The sequence below is a fragment of the Rhinolophus ferrumequinum genome, chromosome 17 (assembly GCF_004115265.2).
Source record: "Rhinolophus ferrumequinum isolate MPI-CBG mRhiFer1 chromosome 17, mRhiFer1_v1.p, whole genome shotgun sequence".
NCBI classification, from domain to species: Eukaryota; Metazoa; Chordata; class Mammalia; order Chiroptera; family Rhinolophidae; genus Rhinolophus; species Rhinolophus ferrumequinum.
In genome coordinates this window covers 61,317,223-61,338,201 of record NC_046300.1, presented here as the reverse complement: position 1 = coordinate 61,338,201, position 20,979 = coordinate 61,317,223, and the positions used below count along the sequence as shown (strand labels likewise).

General features: G+C 40.4%; 1 protein-coding gene across 2 annotated transcripts in view; it reads left to right on the top strand.

Annotated features, from left to right (window-relative positions):
* SUCLG2 (succinate-CoA ligase GDP-forming subunit beta) overlaps positions 1-20,979 on the top strand; it is a 261,384-nt gene that overhangs the window by 38,983 nt on the left and 201,422 nt on the right. For both annotated transcript variants that reach the window (XM_033132931.1, XM_033132929.1), the window contains exon 2: positions 17,600-17,741. In XM_033132931.1, the coding sequence (XP_032988822.1) occupies positions 17,600-17,741 (142 nt within the window). The remainder of the gene's footprint in view (positions 1-17,599; positions 17,742-20,979) is intronic.

Below are 20,979 nucleotides of genomic sequence, written 5' to 3'. Positions count from 1 at the left end.
TTCATTATGGCTGAGCAGTATTCCATTGTGTATATGTACCACATCTTCTTTATCCAGTTTTTCCTTTGAAAGACATGTAGATTGTTTCCATGTCTTGGCTACTGTGAATAGTGCTGCAATGACCGCTTTGGTGGATATAGCATTCACTCATATCTGATGTATTACACTTTTTAAAGTGCAGTTTTGTGCTATGTCTTCCATGAACTGTTTCCTCAGTGTTAGCTCTTTTGTTTGTTTCTCTTTCACGATGTTGATGGCCTCCATTGTTTAATCACTCTTGACATTGTGCTTACATCATCCTGTCATCAGTGCCTGTGTGAGTGGGGCAGAGTATGTAGCCACATGATATATGTGCCTGTACCTTGTCTTCTGTCTAGGTGTCAGAAGCTACCTGGGGCACTGTGTCATTTCTCAGACCACTTGCCCCACAATTATCACTTTTGTCTAGGAGCTTACTGTCTGCTACATGGTACCAGTTGTCCTAATGGTTACTGGCCCCTCTTCTGCTCCCTGTGAATCTAGCCTTCAAGTTGAAAATATAACCAGAGCTACTCACACTTTTGGACCAGTCCTGTTCTGGGCTTTTTTAGTGCTGGGATTCTCCTTCCGTTCTTACTTGCCTGCTGCCCCTCAGGGATTCTTCTCAATGTCTGCTCTACCAGGCACACTCCCTTCCTCCTTGCTGGTTTCCCCAGTGCTGCTGTGAATATTTTGTTTAGAAATTTTGGAACAAACTTGTGTTCTTCCTTTCAGTGTTCGCACTCTGCCCAGCGCTACGTCTAATGCTGTGGAGTATGTGATTTTTACTGTTCAGTGGGTTGCTTTTTGGGAGGGTGCTTGGTCTCAAGGCCTCCGGTCATTTCTCCAGCCATCAGTGTGGCAGTATTTCCTTGGGGTGTTTCCTCTGCCTGGGGAGGGTCAGGTGCCTCAAAGATAGCGGGATCTGTAGGTCAATCAGGATATAGCAATCAATTCTGAGGCGACTACCCCTTCTATAAACAAAGGAGGAGGTCCTTAAGAGAAGAGAGTAAGGACCTACAGGGGAGAGTTACTTGGGCTTGTTTGTCCTTGGGTAGCCATTGGGTACTGGCTGGATCAGGCCAGACAGAAAGCAGTGGACACCATATTCCCACTGTGGTAGTATCTCTTGCCTCTCTGGGGTTGCTTCTTGATCCCAGGCCAGATTGAGATTTCACAGACATCTTTCATTTCACTTTTCAGCAACTTGGTGAGGTTGTGGTGGTTATAGTCCCATTTAACAAAAGTAAACAGGATTAAGGTCACCTGCTAATGAGTGGCAGGCAAAGAAGGCTTCTTCCTCACTCACGCTCTGAAGCCCATTTCTCTGTCAACTCCTGAACCTGCCATCGTGACATCATCAAGCAATATATCACATTTTGCTCTTTTGTGTCTCATTTTCTCTGTTAAATTTTAGTTTGGACCAGTTGTTCAATTGTAGTAATGTCATATAGCATTTGACTATAGGTTCCTGGAAGAAAAATCATTAGGATTAAACTTTCTTGAGATTCTTTGTTCTTATTGAATCTTCTAGTTTTAGAGGGTATCCTATGTTGTTTCCTTTGCTGCTTAGGCATTAAGTGTCAGATTGTCTATTTTGCAAGGGTCCTTTTTTCTGTGTGTGCTTTTCAGATTTTTCTATTATCACAGTGGACTTTTCAAATGAATGACAGTAGTTCTTTCAAAAGTTTTCTGGAGGAAAGTGAATGGCATGTATCCTGCATTGTAGTACAAATTCTCTATTCAGGGATTATTTTGAAATTTCATTTCCACATTATCCAGTTTTCTGAAAGCTTGCCTTGAATTTAACTTCTATGGGCTATTCATACAGATATAGGTAGTAAGATTTAGTGATTCTCTCCCTCCCCTACCCTGGCTAAGGAAACTCAAATTATTGCCAGAGAAGAGATGCCTAATGTGAATTGAAAGATTTGGGCATGTGCTTTGCTTTCAAAACTAGGACATTTCATGTGGAATACTGGGGAGGGCAATGGGATTTAATACTTTAGATTGTAATCTCTCCTATAAATGGGTATTGTGACGGTGGAAATATGAAAAAGGAACACTTCCTATAAAGTTATCTTTCTTAATAGAACATTGTAAGATTTAGTTTCCCACTGTAGTAATATTTTACTTAATAAAAAATTGAAGTCTCTTTCTAAACAAAAAGAGTGGACTCGGAACCTCGCAGAAACCAATTATCATTCTGTATAGCAAGCCTTCAAAATGTCGAAGAGCGGATCTGGGGAGTTTCCCCATCAAAGGCCCATGATGTACTTACTCTCCGAGCCATTTCTTCAGCATGCCAGGTTGACAGGCGGAGTTATGACATTGAGTTAGCTAGCTCGCTCAAAACTGCTGCTATAGAGAAACGACGACAAGTCTATTTCTATCAGGTAAATCCTATTAAACTCAAATGTATCTTAAACTATTAAGTGCTATTAGAGTGTTAGAAGGAGCATGAGTGGGTTGATTGAAATAAAGTCTGTCCCTTGCAAGCTTTCACTGAATCTATTGGAAGGGACTTTGGGGAATAATTTAAGTAGGAACTAAAGGGGATGGAGGGAGGAAGGAGACAGGGCTTTATGAAGGAGCTATATCTGATGCACAGTGTTGACACTTTTAACCCATTGGAATGGCTATGCTGAACTCACATGTAGCAAAACACCTTCATGTAACTTGTCTGTTTGTATCCTGCCAGCATCCAAGGAAGGTTGAGTATTCTGCTTTACTAATATCTCTGCTTCACTTGCTCAGTGTCATCAGCTCCTTTGAGGTGGAGATCTTGGAAAACACCCTTGTAGGTCTCCTAGTGGTGATGTATTTGGGCAGTGTGGTGGAAGAAAAATAGTATTTTCTCTTCTCTATCATAAATAATCTGTTCTGCTGGCATGTGGAATGGTGTAAAATGGTTGGCTGGGCTTAGTTGAGCAATTAATGGCCCCAGAATAAGATTGAGTTTATGGCTGTTGTGTTATTGCACTGTTTTGGATTTGTTTTCAAGTGAGCACTTCACGTGAACACGGTTCTTCGAACCCCAAACCCCTTTTGCTATGACAGACTCTCTCTCTCTCTTTCTCTCTCTCTCTCTGTCTCTCTCTCTCTCACACACACACATTTTTATAAGATGAAATAATGACCAAATTTTCAGGAAATAACTTATAGAATTATTCACTCATGTAAGAAGTGAGCAGAAACCAGAAACCGATTTTTATGAACATGAACCTAACAAAAGACAAGTCACTTGGACAAACCTTAGACAATCCATGGATGAAAACCAGTACCCTCCCCTCTTTCCCTGAGCTCACTTCACTTGTTCTCCAGAGGTGCAGTGCTGGCATTCTGGGGGGGCAGTGCCTAGGCACACGGGTGCACACTGGGGCGGTGCCAGCCTCCAGCAGGCACAGGGACACCTCCAGGGGGCAGTTACTCGCACACAACAGGAGCCGTTGGCTCAGCAGAAGTCAGGTTTCTTCTATTAGGTTGGTGCAAAAGTAATTGCAGTTTTTGAAGTTATTTTTAACCTTCTAAACCACAATTACTTTTGCACCAACCTAATCTGTTTTTTTTTTTTTTACTTTTTCTGATTAAAATTATTATTTCTTTACCTTGCCCTCTTTCATTTTATTGATTAATAAATTTATCTTAACTCCTGGACTTAAGTGTGGTTATTAAGTTAATTACATTAAGTATATAACTATATTTAGAAAAAAATAAGAATATTGAGATTAATGTCACAATCATCTGTGTGTCCAATATGAAGAAGTTCCAAATGTTGCTATTTTCTTGCGTTTGCTCAGGTCCTTTTTAAACAAAAGACATGAAGCATAACCAATAGAGTTGAAGACCCTTAGTGCCCGTTCCTCAATCCCGTGCCCCTCTCTAGCTCTCTAACGTAGTCACTATCCCAAGCTTGACATTCACTTTCCAAATTGTTTTACTATGTCAACTTATATGTGCAGGGGAGGAAAGACTGCTCCTCCGCCAATCTTGGGTTTATTGACTGGGGTCCTGCTGACTGACTGACTGACAAAAGGCAGATTGCCAAGAGAAAAACAAAGAGAAGTTTCAATAGTGGCTGCACCAATCTGCAATCTCACCAGTAGTGCACGAGGGATCCCTTTTCTCCACATCCTCGCCAACACTTGTTTGTTGATTTATTAATGGAGAAGATGAGGGGATTAGAAAGCACAATTGGTAACCACAAGATTGCCACGGGGATGCGAAAGTCAGTTTGGGGATTATTCCCCAATCAATAATGTTGTAAAGGTTTTGTAGGGTATCTGATGGACACTTGTCTTATTAGGGAGACCACTTCAGGGACGGTGTAGGTGCCTGAGCACTGCAGTGTATACCTGAAGCTGAAGCTGAGTAATGATGCATGTCAACTGTAATTTAATATGTGTGTGTATATATATATATACAGTTATATACACAGTTATATACATACACACATATTCACAGGATGTGGGGTACAGCATAAGGAATAGAGACGGGGAATGTAACGGCTGTGTGTGATGTCAGAGGGGTAGTAGATTGGGGGAAGGGGGTTATCGCTTTGTGAGGAGATATAAATGTCTAACTATTACACCTTGTTTTGTACACCTGAAACTAATATAACAACAAACAAACAAAACACAAAAACAAAGAGAAGTTGATTAACCATAGCATTGGGCTTATGTGGCATCTTACCAAAAGAGCAATACGTTTGCAAAGAAGTGAGAAGATAAAGGAAAAGGACTTTGAGATTCTAGAGGCAGCAAAAGGTAAACATGGGGGACACTCATGGGAGATTAGGGCTGGCCAGTAAGTAAGGTTCGTTACATTGATTCCTGCGGTGCTGCCTTTGGGCTAAGAGTATAGATTTGCCTCCTTGGACTAAGAATTGTCTTGCTCTTCCTGGTGGAAGAGTCAGGGGAGTAGAGAATTTTCCCTGTATCCGTTTCTTTTCAGTTGTCTGCAGCTCAAAATAATAGTGTGACAGAGTGGCTATACATATATATTTATATATATTTTTTTGGGGGGCATACTACGAACCCCTTCGTTTGTCTCCAGAACATTATTTTTTTTTTCCTGTTTAAGTATGCATACTCTTATGTGACCCTCTTCTCTGTTACATCCTTATTTTTCTCTGTTTTATTTTGGAAATATGTCTGCATTGATATGTTTCAAGAGCTGGCTCATTCTTTTGAACCATTTTAGAGTATTTCATTGGCTATGCCACAATTTACTAATCCTTATTTTTTATTTCTTTTTTGTTATTCCTGCATGATGTCTCTTTGACCTAGGAAGGCCTTGTGTTTTGTCCTTGGAGAAGAGCTGCAGATGGGCCATTGTAGCAGGATGAGGCTACAGCACAGCGGTGTGCCTGTTGTCCTCTGGGATTAATATTAAGTAATGGAAGAAGGTTGTAAGATCAAAGACCCAGCAGCTCTGTTGTGGTGGAATGATGTACAGGAGTTTCAATAATTAAGTGTCATGCAAAGGCCAGCTTGGGCAAAAAATCCAAGCTGAAGATTATTTCTGAAGGAACGCTTTCTTATGACACATACTGTGTTTCCCCGAAAATAAGACCTAGCTGGACAATCAGCTCTAATGCGTCTTTTGGAGCAAAAATTAATATAAGACCTGGTATTATATTGTATTGTATTATATTATGTTATTACATTATATTATGTTATATTATATTATATTATATTATATTATATTATATTATAGAATCAGTTTTGTATTATATAAGACCGGGTCTTATTTTACTATATAAGACTTTATAGTAAAATAAGACCCGGTCTTATATTAATTTTTGCTCCAAAAGACGCGTGAGAGCTGATTGTCCGGCTAGGTCTTATTTTCCAGGAAACACAGTAAAATTCACCAGGTTTATATGAACTGTGTGAAGTGTGCTTGTGGTGTGCATGTGTGTGTGTAGTCTGTCTAATACTAGATTTCTTTTTACCTTAAACCCTACAGTATCTAATCCAGGAGTAAGTTTTGCTTCATCACTGAACTATATCTGTTTCTACCTCCACTGCCCTCTCTATTGTTTAGTTGAGGCGTCTGCAAACCAAATTCGGTTTTTGTAAATGAAACTTCATCGGAACATGTCGCGTCCTGCATGACAAGAGCTGTGGGAAGCGAGAAGGGTGGTGCAGGGTTAAGAAAGACAGCAGCCAAGAATAGAGTACAAGCTGGGCCAAGGGACTCAAGCCTCAAGGACTGCGCCCCTGAATCGGCCAATGTATGGCTTTTATTAGTTAACAACTGAGGAGGTAAAGATTGTCAGTCTCCAGATCTGTGAGTTACGTGCCTGCTGGCTGTCTAACCGAAAGTCCCCATTGTGCTCCAGCTTGTACTTTGCCTTCACACCCATACACAACCCCAGGGGATCTGTTGAAGGGGAGGGACCCATGTGACTCCATAGGACCTCAGTTTGCTGAGGCACTCCCTTGTGAAATCCTGGGAAAAGTGGGGGAACAAACAGTTTGGCAGCTGTAAGGCAACAGGAACACATAGCCCTGCCCATCACTTTATATGTTATCTGTGCCTGTTTGATGCTACAAAGGCAGAGTTGGATCGTTGAAGCGGAGACTATCTGATCTCAAAGCCTGAATTACTTACTATTTTACTGTTTATAGGAAAACGTTGCTCACTCTGGTGTGGTTTAATGCAGTTCTCTTGTAACCGGTTTCATTGTCTAAACAGAAGACAGACTGACTCTTCTAAAATGTGAATTTGATCTCATCCACCCTGCTTAAACAACTGAGTGAATAAAATCTAAAATCTGGCCCGTGGCTTACAAGCACCTGCATGGGCTCCCTGCTCACTTTTCCGTCCTCTTACCTTACTGCCCCTACTTCCTGCTCATATGAATCCTTTCCTCCCTCTGAGCCTTGGACAGTGTCCTCACAGCTTCTTCACATGTCCACCTCCTTTCTGTCTTCAGGCCTCAGGACAGATGTCACTTCCTTAGAGATCACCCCTCAGTCTACAGTTGGCCTCCACAGTTCGTCATACGTATTTTATTTCCTTGATAGCACTTCCCACTCTGTGAAGATATTCTTCATGTGTGTGTCCATGTCCGGCTTCCCTGCCGTCCCTCGGAGGACATAAACACCGTAACAGCAAAGAGCTTGTCTGTGCCGTTGACCGGCACATCTCTGATGACAAGCAGAGCGGCTGCCATGTTATAAATGCCCCGTGGATACTGTTAAACGAACGGACAGACTACAGGTCCTGCCAGTTTCCTGGGTAGGAGTTCAATGCAAGTATATGTTTACGCTGCCTTAATTTGTTTCCCTGCTATACGAGTGTATGAATCTTGCCCACTTCTGTTCACAATATAAAATTAAAGTAATTTTCCTTTGCAACATAATTGAGCTGGCACACTCTCCAGTAGGGGACAGGCAGGCATTTTGAAATAATGTATTTTTATTGTATTTTATACATTTATTTCTGCTGATAACATACTAATATTTATCAAGGTTGTATTCCGCCTCCACCCCCTTCTTTCTTGTTGGCAGAGCAGAAGTCTGAAGTTATGGAGTCAGCTCTCCTTTGGGCATTTGCCCTTTCTACAAAGAGTTTTACATTTCTTTGCTCCATAAAAAATATATACTACTTTTCTGCTAACGCTAGGATAAAAAGAACAAGGTGGTGTCTTTGAGAATCTTAATTCTTTTGATTTAGTAAAACCCATCCAGAGCTTCCCATCCTTAGCCCCAACCTCCTGTTCAGTGCAGCTCTGTACCTCCCTACAGAGAAATCTCTACACCGCCTCCAGCTTCTCTTCCTGCCCCCGTGAGTTCCACAGCTCAGGACCCGCTTTTGTGGGCTGGGAGGTGCTTGACCATTACTGTCTCATTGAAGAGCACAGACTCTGGAGTCAGGCACACCTAAATTTGAAATATGGCTCTGCCTCTAATGAGCTTTGTTACTCTCAACAAGCACTTAGCTTCTCTGAGCCTTAATTTTCTCATCTGTAAAATGGGCTTCTGCCATTTTCTTCCTGGTAGGGTTGTGGTGAGAATTAAATGAGGTAATGCTCATCAAGTGTATAGTTTATGTAACTTCATGGTACTCATATATATTAGCTAGTATTCAGTTTGGTTTAAAAAATAATTAGACTTTGTCAAGGTAACTCAAGAAGAACTAATTCTAAAATAGGAAACTGCTATGATCCAATTTCTGGATAGTTTGAAAGATCAACTTTCAATTCTTTCCTGGTAGGACAAATTGTTTTATTTTTTAATGGATGCTATCCCCTACCCCCGTACTGCCTGGGGTCTTAGACAGAGAGGTGTGGTACTATCAGATGCATTGTGAGTGGAATAAAAGTGGCTGCAGGCTCCTGGTCAGATCCTACTCTGATTTCTTGCATAGACTTCAAGTGTTGTTTCTCTTGATCAGTAAACTTTAAAGTACTTCTCTTCTCTAGCCATCTATTCTAATTAAATTCCACATCCCATCAACACTGTTTTTTCAGGCACCACACCATCTTTATCTGTATTCCCAATTTGTCAGCTGCTTTGTTTTCTCTTCTTTTAAATGAAAAATTGGTATTTTTAGGTTAGGAATGGAAGTATAGGTTTTGTCTGGTGGCAGTTCCAAGTCCTTTTTATTGACATAGGATCACAGGCTGACCCAGAAAAATCAGTCAATTGATCAATCAGTTGGAATAATAGAAAGCCCATGGGTTTTTTTTACGCAGACTTGGATTTATATCTTGACTCTTACTTAACTAGCTGAGTGGCCTTAGATGAGTTACTTAAACTCTTTTCACCTCAAAATTTCCTCATGGGTGAGATGGGGATTTCGTGGCTCAAATGAGATGGAAAGTAAATTTACTCAGTACAAATAGCACATTTTAAGTTGCTTAGCAAATGCGAGATTGGTCTGGCCTTTCCTGTTGTAAATTACTGTTCTGTCTCTTTTTATGATTGTTGAGTGATTTAAATGTAGAGATTCCACTATTAAAGAGTTTAAAATGACCTCCCCGATGCATGTAAAATGAACAGCAGGACACTAGAAGCACTTTGTTATCAGTTATGTGATGACCACCTGCTATTTTTATTCTAGTGATTGCTGAGTGTCTCCTTGTTACACTTTTTCTCCCCCTTTGTATTTCTGCATTAAACAATAATAGCTAACTTTTTTTTTTTGTACTTATGATATGCTGGGCACTGTTTGGATTGATTTACATATATTAACTCATTTAATCCTCACAACAAGCATGAAAATGGGCCTGTTAATTTCCTCCACTTTGGAAATAAGGAAAATCAGCTGCCTTTTCTCTCATCAGAGCATGGGTAGCCTCCCTCTGTACCCCTCCCTGCTAGAGTGTAAGAACTCAGCCATTGTGGGTTAATTAACTGTTAATTAATTTTCTTACCGTGTGTAACATGGGGATAACCTGAATGGAGAGGGGTTAGGAGCATTTCAGTTCTAGACATCAAGGAGCAAAATACCCAAGTGTCAGTACTCATGTACCTGCTCCTCTATGTCTCACATTATTGCTTTTTCCTATCCATGGATTTAGGTTGCTAATTACTCATTGTGTTGCTTTTCTTTGTTTCTTTAGCCTGTTTTCTTTCTGAAGGAAGAGTTGATGTGCTGGCATTATCACAATGGGCCTAACAGAAAAGTACTATTATTTTTATTATTGTTATCATCATTATTATTATTATTATTATTTTTCTTCTTAAAAGCAGTATTCCACTTACTCTCTTTTGCAGAGTAACAGTGAAGTGGCTTTTTCATCAGAGCCTGTTTTAAGCAATCAGGCCTTTTATTTTGTGATACTCATAGAGATCTGTCTTTTCATATGTACCAACATATTTGAAGCCTAGTATTTCCTAGGTAACATGACTATGGTAGATTTATGGGTGCTAATTTGCATACAGAATGATGTTGGCAGAAACTAAAATGTAACAAACACATACCAGCTTTTGGCTTGCCACAGCCCCGAGCATTTGCCTCTTGGCCATGCCTGTAACCACTGGGAAATTTAGTTTCCTCTGAGTTGACAGCTAATTCCTTGTTTGTATTCCACGGCGTTTCTGTTGAGAGCTCAAAGTGAGGTTTGAGAGCCTCTTCCTATGGGATGGCAGTCTATAGGAGAGGTGGTGCTTCTCTGGGACAGTGATTGGAAGCTTTTGCTCCCCACCTAGTTTTTACCCTGCTTGCCAAGAACCCTGCTACATTTAAGTAAGCCCTTCGTTTTTCAGACAAGTCAAAGCCTAGGTTTGATTACTTCCTTTCAGTGTTTTTAAAAAGAGTGATTTTTATTACACAAATAATGAATGATTTTTTTCTATAAATTTTTTAGATAGATAGATAGATAGATAGATAGATAGATAGATAGATAGATTAGGTTAAATCTTCCTTTGATCAGCATCTTCCAGTTGTGCCCTCCACTTTACTGGCATTAGGCTTGGTGAACTTCTTCTGGACCTTTTCATATACTTTACTTATACACAGCTCTATCTTGAAAAGATGCAGAATGTTGCTTTGTGTGTGGACATGTGTACCCGAAATATAAATGTTGTTCTACTTTATATGGTCAATGAACCTTGGTGTTTTCTTTCAGTAATGTGCCTTGGAGAACAATCAGTGTTAGGATGTTCATACTTATCAGGCTAGACTGGTCGATGAGGCTATTACAAGTTACTCCCAAGATTTCAGTGCTAAACACATCATAGGTTTATTTCTCATTCATGCAAATGTGGGTCAGGTGACTTGAAGGCAGTAGTCTTCAGGTAATAACTCAATAATCCAGGCTGCTTCAACCCTGTGACTCCACCCTCCCTTCCAAAGTGGCTGCCAGGTCCTTGCAGCCAACATAAAGGGTGCTGAGGGTTACACATGGTTGCTTAAAAGTTTTGGCATGCTAGTTATAACAGAACTGAGAATGTAGAGGACCACGTGGATAGTGGTGCTGTTGTGGTGCCATAGATATTTTAAATGTCTCATATAGTTTAACTATTTGTGGTTTAGTTAGCCCGTCTATTTGATGGGCATTTAGGTCACTTCCAACTTTACCCTCTAGTATGTACCACACTACACGGACGATCCCTGTATGTATCCTCAGTACATGTGTGTTTTGCTCAGTCAGATCCAATACGTGGACTGGCCAGACCAGAGGATGTAAGTGTTTTAGTTTTCATCAATGCTGTCTAATTGTCTCCGAAGGGGCTTACAGTGCTGTTTTATTTGCATGGGTATGACATGAGAAAGCACCGTTTACCCTACCTTTACCAGTGACATTCCCAAAACTTTGGCAGAGTGGCTTCTCATGTTTCATTTTTGTTTTCCTGATTGCCAGTGAGTGTTTGGCTCTTTCTAATCTTCCTTCACGCTGCTTTCCTAAGTGAAGCAGTACTACTGTGGGAAGTTGTTACTGTAGGCAGAAAGAACAGGCCTTGGGGAGAGGGGGAGGAAGGGAAGGAGGAAGTGGGAAAACAAACTAGGGAAGAGATGAGATCATTCTTAAGAAGAGGTGCAGTTGCCAGATCAGCCAGAACCCCATGTCGGTGGCCTAGAGCAGACCCAGGACACCATCTTGTCCCTCAGGGTGAACTTGAGCTAATTGTAACGGATTATAAAATTATTAGCATTACAGGGAGAGAATATCCTCCCTCCCTCCGTGTCACCATGACAAGGGCCAAATAAGACAAAAATCCCACCTCCCGGAGGGAAGGAGTGGTCAGCAAAGACCCACCTGGGAACGCCTATAACGCCACCCCTAAATCTTGAATATTTCACGTCCTCATTTTGAAAATAATCAATTCCCAAGCCCCACCCCTCTTCGGCACAGTGGCTATCCTCCCAGCTTGCCCACTGCCACCACGCTGAAAGTGCACTGTCTTGCACTGTTTCTTTCAATAAATTTACTGCTTGCTCGGCTTATTCTGTAGCCTTGGAACTCTTTCCTGTGGTGTAAGCCAGCACCCGTTCTCTGACAGCAAAGTCCTGCTGAAGGCAGTGAATGCAGAACACCTGTGGGCAGATGTGACTCACAGATTCTCCCTTTGGGGACGCCCAGCTCAGTGACATCACTTTCTCTACTCCCTTTATTGATTTTATTTTCCCTTCCTGTGGCGCTATTTCAGTACTTTCTATACCTCTAATTTTAACCATACTTCATAGGGTGAAGTATGATTTCTTGGTTGTGTCATTTGCTTTCTTTTTCTGTGTAGCTGTCTAATTTTGTGCTTTGACTTTTTTTTTGGTTTTGTGATTTTTTTGCCTGAGTCATTGTCTTTTTATCTCTTAGTTCCCTTTGTCCTTTCCTTCATTTCTAAATTCTTTTTCTTCTGCCTCTGCTCCCTTCTTCCCATAAGCTCTTAAATCTTCATGTGCTGCTTTTCTTTTAAGTTGTATTTTCTTCTTTTTTTTTTAGCTTAGAAATGGTTGGTCTTTCTAAGACATGGAAGGGAAGGGCACAATGGAAAGGTCCACATACAGATCCACAGTAAACAGCCCAGGTGCTCACCTGCGCCAGCCGTTTGGAGAACATGATGCTGTGCCTAATATGTTCATTTTGCCAAAGTCTGAATGAAAGAAGGAAAGAAAATTGGAATTAGACCGGTTCTCATCCTGCCTCTGGCTCATGATGCACGTTAAATGCCCTCTTTAGCCTCAATGTTCCTGGCTTAAAATGATGAGGTTGGACTCCAGTAGTCTTTTCATACCTTGGAATCTCAATATATGAGACATGACTGCCTGGGAAACAAATGTAGACTAGGGTACCAACATTGCGTTCATAAGTGGGCCACTGCCATTTCCTTCTGCTCCTATGCCTTGAAGCAGTGCCTTCAGGTTCTGTGGGGCACCATGTCTTTTAATAGAACTTAGCAAGGGAAGGCAAATAGTTACAGAGGTGTTAGGACCATTGGAAAACAAACAGGGCTGGGGAGGCATCCCAGAGATTGGTAACAGCAGGAATCTTCTATCAGCCCAGGGAGTGGAAGGAGGTATGTTGTTATCAGGCCAGGGCCAGCTGATGGGTGCAGGAGTCATAGTGGGGGAGGTAGTGGGACTGGAATTATAGAAGAAAGGACAGTCCGGAGGGACCTGAGCTTCAGAGGAGAGGCAGCCACTGCCGGAGTTGTTGCCCAACTCAGAAAGAGGAAGAGAAAGCCTGCTGTCTTCCTACCACTGTCCAGTCTCTGAACAGTCTCCAATTTAGGCAGAATCTGGTTGACAAAGTGTGGGGAGATCCCAAAGGCACGTAAGCAAGTACCTGGCAGAAATAATTGAAAGGTACTGCGTCAGATGATCTTTAAACTTCCTTCCATTGCTTACATTCCAGAATTCATGGATTTCCTGGGAAATCCTGACTTCTCTCCTGCAGTGAAGATATTAGTCTAGTCTTTTAGCAGGTAGCTCTCTTCCTAGGAGTTGAAATAAACCACTTCTACCATTATAGTGTCTTAGGACTCACCACCTCCGTCCCTCCCTCCCAAAGCCTGGAGCAGTTAGTTACAGTTTGCCTTACAAGTGCTGTGCCAGCGTTTCTGAGAGTTCTATTCCTGGTAGATTTTTGGCCTTTTGAACAGGTACATGATCTTATTCATCCCGGTCACAGTCTTTATCGCCAAGGACCTCTGGGAACGTGGGGCCAGAATACAGATGCAGTGAACCAGCAGTATCACACAGTCAGTCAATACTGTTGATCAGAGAAACTTTGCAGTTTGGCAGCCTCCTGTGATCTTGAGCCAAGGATTTAACCTTCAGCCTGGGCTTCCTAATTTGTAAGATGGTTTTATTAGTTAGGTGCTAATGATAGGTTAGGTTCTGCAACAGTAACAAATAATTCCCGGAATCTCAGTGGCTGAAAAGTCACAAAAATTTATTTTTCACTACACAAGCATTGCCAGTTTCCTGGGGTTGTGTTGGTCCTCATTCTGGTCTCTGGCTGATACCATATTTCCCTGAAAATAAGACCTAGCCAGACCATCAGCTCTAATGCATCTTTTGGAGCAAAAATTAATATAAGACCCTGTCTTATTTTACTATAAGACCAGATTTTATATAATATAATATAATATAATATAATATAATATAATATAATATAATATAATATAATATAATATACTGGGTCTTATATTAATTTTTGCTCCAAAAGATGCATTAGAGCTGATTGTCCGGCTAGGTCTCATTTTCGGGTAAACACAGTAGATCACCTGCCATCTTGAATACTGCCATTCCCAGGTCAAGAGAGAACTTGGATGGCTGGGAGGTTGGTAATCAATGTTGGCCCAGAGGTGTCACACACCATATGTACTTAAAACTTACCAGCCAGAGCTAGTTACATGGGCTAAGGCCAGGAATCCCTGGGAGAAGGAAGATTAGGAATATTTGTTGTTTTGCATTAATGACAGCTATTGAGAAAGATAATAATACTTGAGTTTTCATGATTGTTTTGACCCTTAGATACATGACTGCTTACTTAGTACAATGCCTAACACATGGTGAATGCTCAACCAATAGTAGATGGAACTATTAATATTGTTATTGTTCAGCAGTTTATTACATCCATTTGCTTAGCAAATGTCTCCTCTCCTTGTTTCTTCCACCTGAACATACAAAAGTAGACTTAAGTTGTTCCTCTCTGGATCTATCCCAGCTTCTTAATAAATGAAGTTGAGTTAATGAAGTTTTAGACCCAGTCAGGGACTGTATTCTTCCAAGTTTAGGGTTGACAAACATAGGTGATTATTCTGTAAGATGGTCACTTTGTAGAGTGATAGCTTGGAATCAGCAGTGGCTTTGGAACTGGGTTCACTGTGTTAGTTTTCAATTTCAGAGCAACTGATTTTAAGCAGGCTTTCATTTGAGTCAATGCAGAAACCGTCAATATGTATTATATGTCTCTGAAGCTGGTTTCTGGATCAATTGCAATTAGTGTGCAGCAAATTGCATTAACATATCTAAAATTAATACAGTGAGTGTTCTGATGAAAAGGAATTGACCGTGACCACATTGTGGCTGTGTTTGATCTCTCTCAAGTGTTCTTTTCAACCAGTCTTTTTTTCTTCTTCTTCTTTTGTTAATTGCTTTAAATTGATATGTCAACATACACTTAATCTATGTATTCTTCCCCATATTCCTTTTAAAAGTGGTTCCAGAATATGGCTTATATCTAATGTTTAATCTTTTTTTAAGGGGCTTTCACTAAATGCTTAAAAGTTGAATATTTCTTGATATGTTATGTGATGTGCTATTAAGACTATTGAGAAAATGAATATGTTCATTTTTGAATTTTTGTGTTATTTAAATTACGAATGTTTCATCAAGACTTAAAAATTCAGAAGAGTAACAAATCATATGCAGTTATATAGTATACAGTAAAAGATGTGAGCATTATTTGCCTGGCAATTTATTTTTATCCCACCATACATATTTCTAAAGAAGTGCAGGCAACTTCAGTATTAGAGCCATCATTACCAATTTTCTTTAAGTACAGAACAGAGAGATATCTTTAGGTTTAGTCGTATCGAAATTTGAATTTTTTTACCAGTGTGTGTAAATTACATCATGTTTATTTCAGGTCTAAAGGATTTTTACTTTTCTGTTTTTAGAGAAGGTCAGTTTCTGGGAATGAACAATTATCTACATCAGAGGACAGAACAAAAGACAGGGGTTAGTCCTTGGTCACCTAACTGGTATTTTTTGAGTATCTTCAATATACCAAGCACTGTCATATTATTTATAAAGAGAAAAAGAAGTTGAAGATACACTCTGGCCTTGAGTAGAACCCCCTCTAGTTCCCAGATGCTGGAGCCACTTTGAAATGCCCCTTGTCCCAAGCTTCATGAGTACTTTGCAACTTGGAGATGAAAGAAAATGAAATTTTATGAAAAGAGATGAAAAGAAAATGCCATTATAAGGACACATTAGAGGTCCTGAAAGCTAATGGGTCCCTGTGGGAAAGCCTTGTGGACCTCAGTTTCTGGTCTGTGTGATAACTGCCTTGGACATCCACCGGGGCCCTTGACAGAAATCGCTAGGAGGTAACAGGTGATCTTCCGCCACTAGTCTTGTGACCCAGTTGTACGGCTGATGCTTTGGTTTGTTAGTCCGTTAATGACATTGCCATCCTCCCTCCTGTGAGTAGTGGTTCCTTTGCATCACAACTCGTGGATGAAAATGAGCTTCAGCTTAGGGTATTCATTTTTCCCTATTTTTTTTCCTTCTTTTAAAAAATGAGCTTATGAATTTGGTAGGGAATGCTGTTGATCTTATTGGATAAAATGAGAAGAATTTATCTGTTCATGTCATTCTGCCCTTTTATCATTTTCTTTCAGCACAGATAGTAACAACTAAGTGATAGTGCCTATGGGGAAACCACGCCTACATGATGCCTAAGCAAGTTTACTTTAATACACAAATTTCAGGTTTTAGAACTAGTTTAATAGTGACTCAGGTTACTGCACTCAACTTTGGTTATGAGTGATTATATAATGATTATACCCAGACTCCATTAAAAACTATGGGAAAGAAATGGATTAGTCTGTGGCCCATTGACTTCAAAGTTCCTGAGATACCTTGCAGTGATTAATGATGTGCATACAGGTATTGAAATAATGCTGTGAGTTTTATTTATTTAGGGTGGGGGTTGGGAGGCATACACTATATAATAGAGTCCTTAACATTTTAAAAAAATAACTTCTTATTTTAAAATACTTATAGACTCACAGGGAGCTGTAAAAATAGTGCAAGAGTCCCATGTATGCTTCACCCAGCTTCCCCTAATGTTGATGCCTTACATAGTTTTAGTGCAGTATCAAAACCAGGAAACCGGCATTGGTGTGTTACTGCTAACTAGATGACAGATCATCCTGAGTGTCATGCAGGGTGTCACGCGGGGTCTCTGGTCCCGCTCCCCACATAGGAACGCAGGACATGGTGAGGCCAAAAAGGAACACCCACGGAGCCACAGATACGGGAGTCATACCGCTATAGTCTCGCTGGCTCCTGGGTTGTAGACACAGGAAGCAGGACCCACATGATCCTGCCGTCTGCTTCTCTGCCAACCAACCTCACTTGCTAACTGCAATCTGTCTCTCTGCAATCTGCCTCTCTGCAAGCCGCAATCCACAATCCGCAATCCGCGCTTGCTAGCTCAGCCACCACCTTCTTGCTAGCCCCCATTGGCTGCTAGCGTAGTCACGGCAGTTATATTAGTGGCCAATGGCTCACTGGTTACAGCTGACGGCCAAGTAGCCACAGCTGATGGCCATCCAATCACAGTTGATGGCCATTTACTACCTGAGCCAGCACCTTTCCACGTGAGGCCGAGAGCCTGGAAACTGCACTCCTGGCTCTGTCCCCACACTGAGTTGTCATAGTTTTTAAAAATTTGCATTTATTTGTGTGTGTGTGTGTGTGTGTAGTTCTTAACATTTTGATTAGAAAAACAATTAAGCATGAAGAATTTAATATACTTTTTTTCTTTTGTCTTTCTAAAATCTGTGTTGCTGATGGTTATATGAGGGTATCTGTAAGACTGGCCATATAGGTTGACTGGTATTTCTCTTGTTATTAATAAGTGTTCTTGCTTTCCCCCCAATTTCTCTAGCCAGTGCAATTAACCTCCAGACGATGGCTGAACCTGCAGGAATACCAGAGCAAGAAACTGATGTCTGACAACGGAGTGAAAGTTCAAAGATTCTTTGTAGCAGACACTGCGAATGAAGCTCTGGAGGCCGCTAAGAGACTAAGTAAGCTAATTCATACCAGGTGAAATACGCTGGCTCAAATTAGGAAATTCACAGGTAGCTATTTCCCACTAGTTAAATTGCTTTGTTGTAGGTTCTACTAACAGTGACAGATGCAGTGGAAAACTTTGAATTGCAAAGGCAAAAAAGCCCAATTAGGAAACCTTTATTCTCTTACATGAGAAAGCATCATACGGGATGTCACTCTATGGTAATTTTGTCCAAGTTTTTCAGTTTGCTTCAATCCATTTTACCCTGTTCTCTTCTCGGTGGCTTAGTAGCTGTGAGAAATCTGGTTGAAGGGTGTGGAGTGTCAAAGAGAAGCCCATCGTAGGGTAAATCAGGAAGGAGAGTGGGCATCCTTTTTCAAGACTTTTAGAACATGGGGAAAGTTCCCTGAATGACTGACTGCGGGAGAGAAACGGGAAGAACACGCATTTGGAAGTCAGGCTGACTTTGGTTCAGTGTTCTGCCCTCCCATTTACTAGCTCCATAGCTTTTGTATGAGTGCCTTTTCTTTCCTGTGCCTCAGTTTTCTTATCTATTAATCGAGGCTGATGTGTTTATCTCCCGATGCTGTTGTGAGTCTTTGAGGGAGCCTGCATGTTGGTATGTGGTAGAACATCTAGCCAATTTCCCTATTTATAGATGAAGAAATTAGGAATCAGATTCTGCTGTTTTTCAGTGACCTTTCTTTCTGTGGCATATAGACTCTTACTGTCGGGCAGGGTTAGCAGTGTACAATAGAATGTAATGTGAGCCACATTAAGGTTTTTAAGTCATCTTAAGAAAATTCTAAAGAAATGGGTGAAATTAAATTGAATACTGTGTTTTGTTTACCCCAATGTATTCAAAATGTGATTTTTTTCAACATGTAATTAATATAAAACAATTATGAACGCAATGTTTTGCATTCTTTTTTGTTTTTCTGTCTTTGTCCTCATCTTCACAAATCCGGTCTGCATTTTATCCCGCCAGCACATCTCATTTCATGTGCTCGATAGATGCTTGTGGCTGGCGGCTCCCATATTGGACAGCTCCGATCTGGATGCTAGAAGCCTTTGCATGTGCATTCTTTGCCTGTAACCTTCGAGAGCAGTTGTTTCCCATTGAAAATAAAGAACAGAGCATCTGTTAGCTGGCCTTGCCCAGGAAGCGCAGCCAGGTTTGAGAGTGCAAGACAGAAACAGGCCCCATATTTCAATTTTCCAATTTTTTATGCTCTTAAGAGTAAGCCGTGAGGGAGGAGCTTCAGCGAGCAATTGGTCTTCTTTTATCTCCCTTTCAAAGTTCCTTCAAATGCTTATACACCAGATCTTTTCTATGTTATGTCAGTTGAAGTGTATATTTATTCTTCCCTTCAATAAATATTTATTGATTATCGACCTGTATTAGGCACCATGGATGCAGCAGTGGGAGATAAGCAAGTCCTCTTTCTTCTTAGAACTTATATTAAAAAGAAATTAATTGGTACTTTACAGATGCTAAATTTAGAAACTGAGATCAACTGATATTTTAAGAAATGATAATTGGTGTCATTTTCAAAAACTGTCAGAATTGTTTTTTATGGTGAAAAAAACAAAACAGTAGAATTAGCCCTAAACCTGGATGAATATTCCTCAGTAAACTCTGATAATAGACTCAGTAAAGGTTAGTATTCCAACCCTTTTACTTGAAAGGATCACTTTTGTTTTATATTCCTGTGGTTTGGGGATTGGGTAATGAGAGCAAAGAAGTGTAAAGTTCATGTTGGTCTTCATTGCCTCCGTTATTTTCGTAAATGTGCTGATATACTAGTATTTCAGGTTTAAGGGTCCTTCTTAAGGGAATTCTGGAAGCCAGCTGATTATCCTCCCTCAGGCGCTGCACAGCTGAAGGGACTTATTTTTCAGATTTTCATGGAGATTTGGACTTACTGAACTAATTGGCTTCTTAGTCGTGGATTTGTTTTATAAGCATTTATTTAGCCACCACTTTGTGGTCGGGGATTGTACACTGTTTTTAAGACACCATTTTTGCTTTGGAGGAATTAGCAAGGTGGCATTCATATTCTGGGGCCATTAGTTACAGGGTGAAGGGAAGGAAAGAGACAGACTATGAAGCAAGTTTAAATAAAAATTTGAAAAAATGAAAATAAACTTTTAAAAAAGGCATTTTGGTTCTTGCGGAGTGTTTGTTTAAGAAAACTCCAACTGGAGACAGGGGTTGACAATAACTTTGGCTGTGTGTCACATCCCTGTGACACTCCTTTACTGGGTGTAGCCAGGGGCCGGCCTCTCTGGTACTGCTTAGAGCCAAAAGAGAATTGAGAAAATGAATCCAAGCACCTCTTTGGTGAGTGAAAGAGTAATCCGTCTCTTATTCAGTGAGCAGTTTCGGTAGAAGGAAAGTCTCCTCTGGTTTTGATCAGAAGGGATATTTATCGTATTGGAAGAGGAGATGGTACCAAGTCTAACTGGGTGAAAATGAACTGAGTTGATAGTGAATATAAAAGGAAGTGCGCATGGCACTGAGATTGCCTGAGGAAAGTGAAGCAAGAAGAATCCGGCAAAACTTCATAGTATTTACGTTCTTGTCACCACAAGATTGACAAGAACCAAGTGCACAACTAGAGTTTTACCAAATAGATTGGAGATAAAGGTTCAAACTGATTCGTACATGTATCTTTCTGATTGTCCCAAAAATGGGAACTCCACCTAATAATTATGATATTTTAATGGGAAAAATTATATGGAAGGATAATATGCCTACCATATGTAAGTCCTATATGAGATTTTGTTGCTATCATTATCGTCATTATCAGCATATAATTTCAGGGAGTCCACTGCTGTCATGATTCAAATTCATAGACAAATCTGAGACATGTGATAATCAGTATCCTGTCAGTCGTGTGTTATGAGAGTTCATATTTTAATTTAAAAAGTTTGTAAATGATTGATATGTATTTGCTCACCTTTCTACTTTATTCGTATGTGGCTGTGTTTTAAAATAAAATGATATTTTATAAAATATTTTGAAAATCGATGTTGATTGAGACATGTGTTTGATTTCCAGGAATCTGTGTGTATGAGCTTAATAATCTCTTTGTGACAGAAACACATTCCTCGTTGTCTGCTGGCCATCCATTTATGGGTGTCTCCACCTCTCCTGGTCCAAATGGAAGTTGTCATCTCTTGGTTGCTCTAAACCTTCTCTTCCTTTTATGTCCCTCTACTTACCAAGCTGAGATCCCTCCAGATCA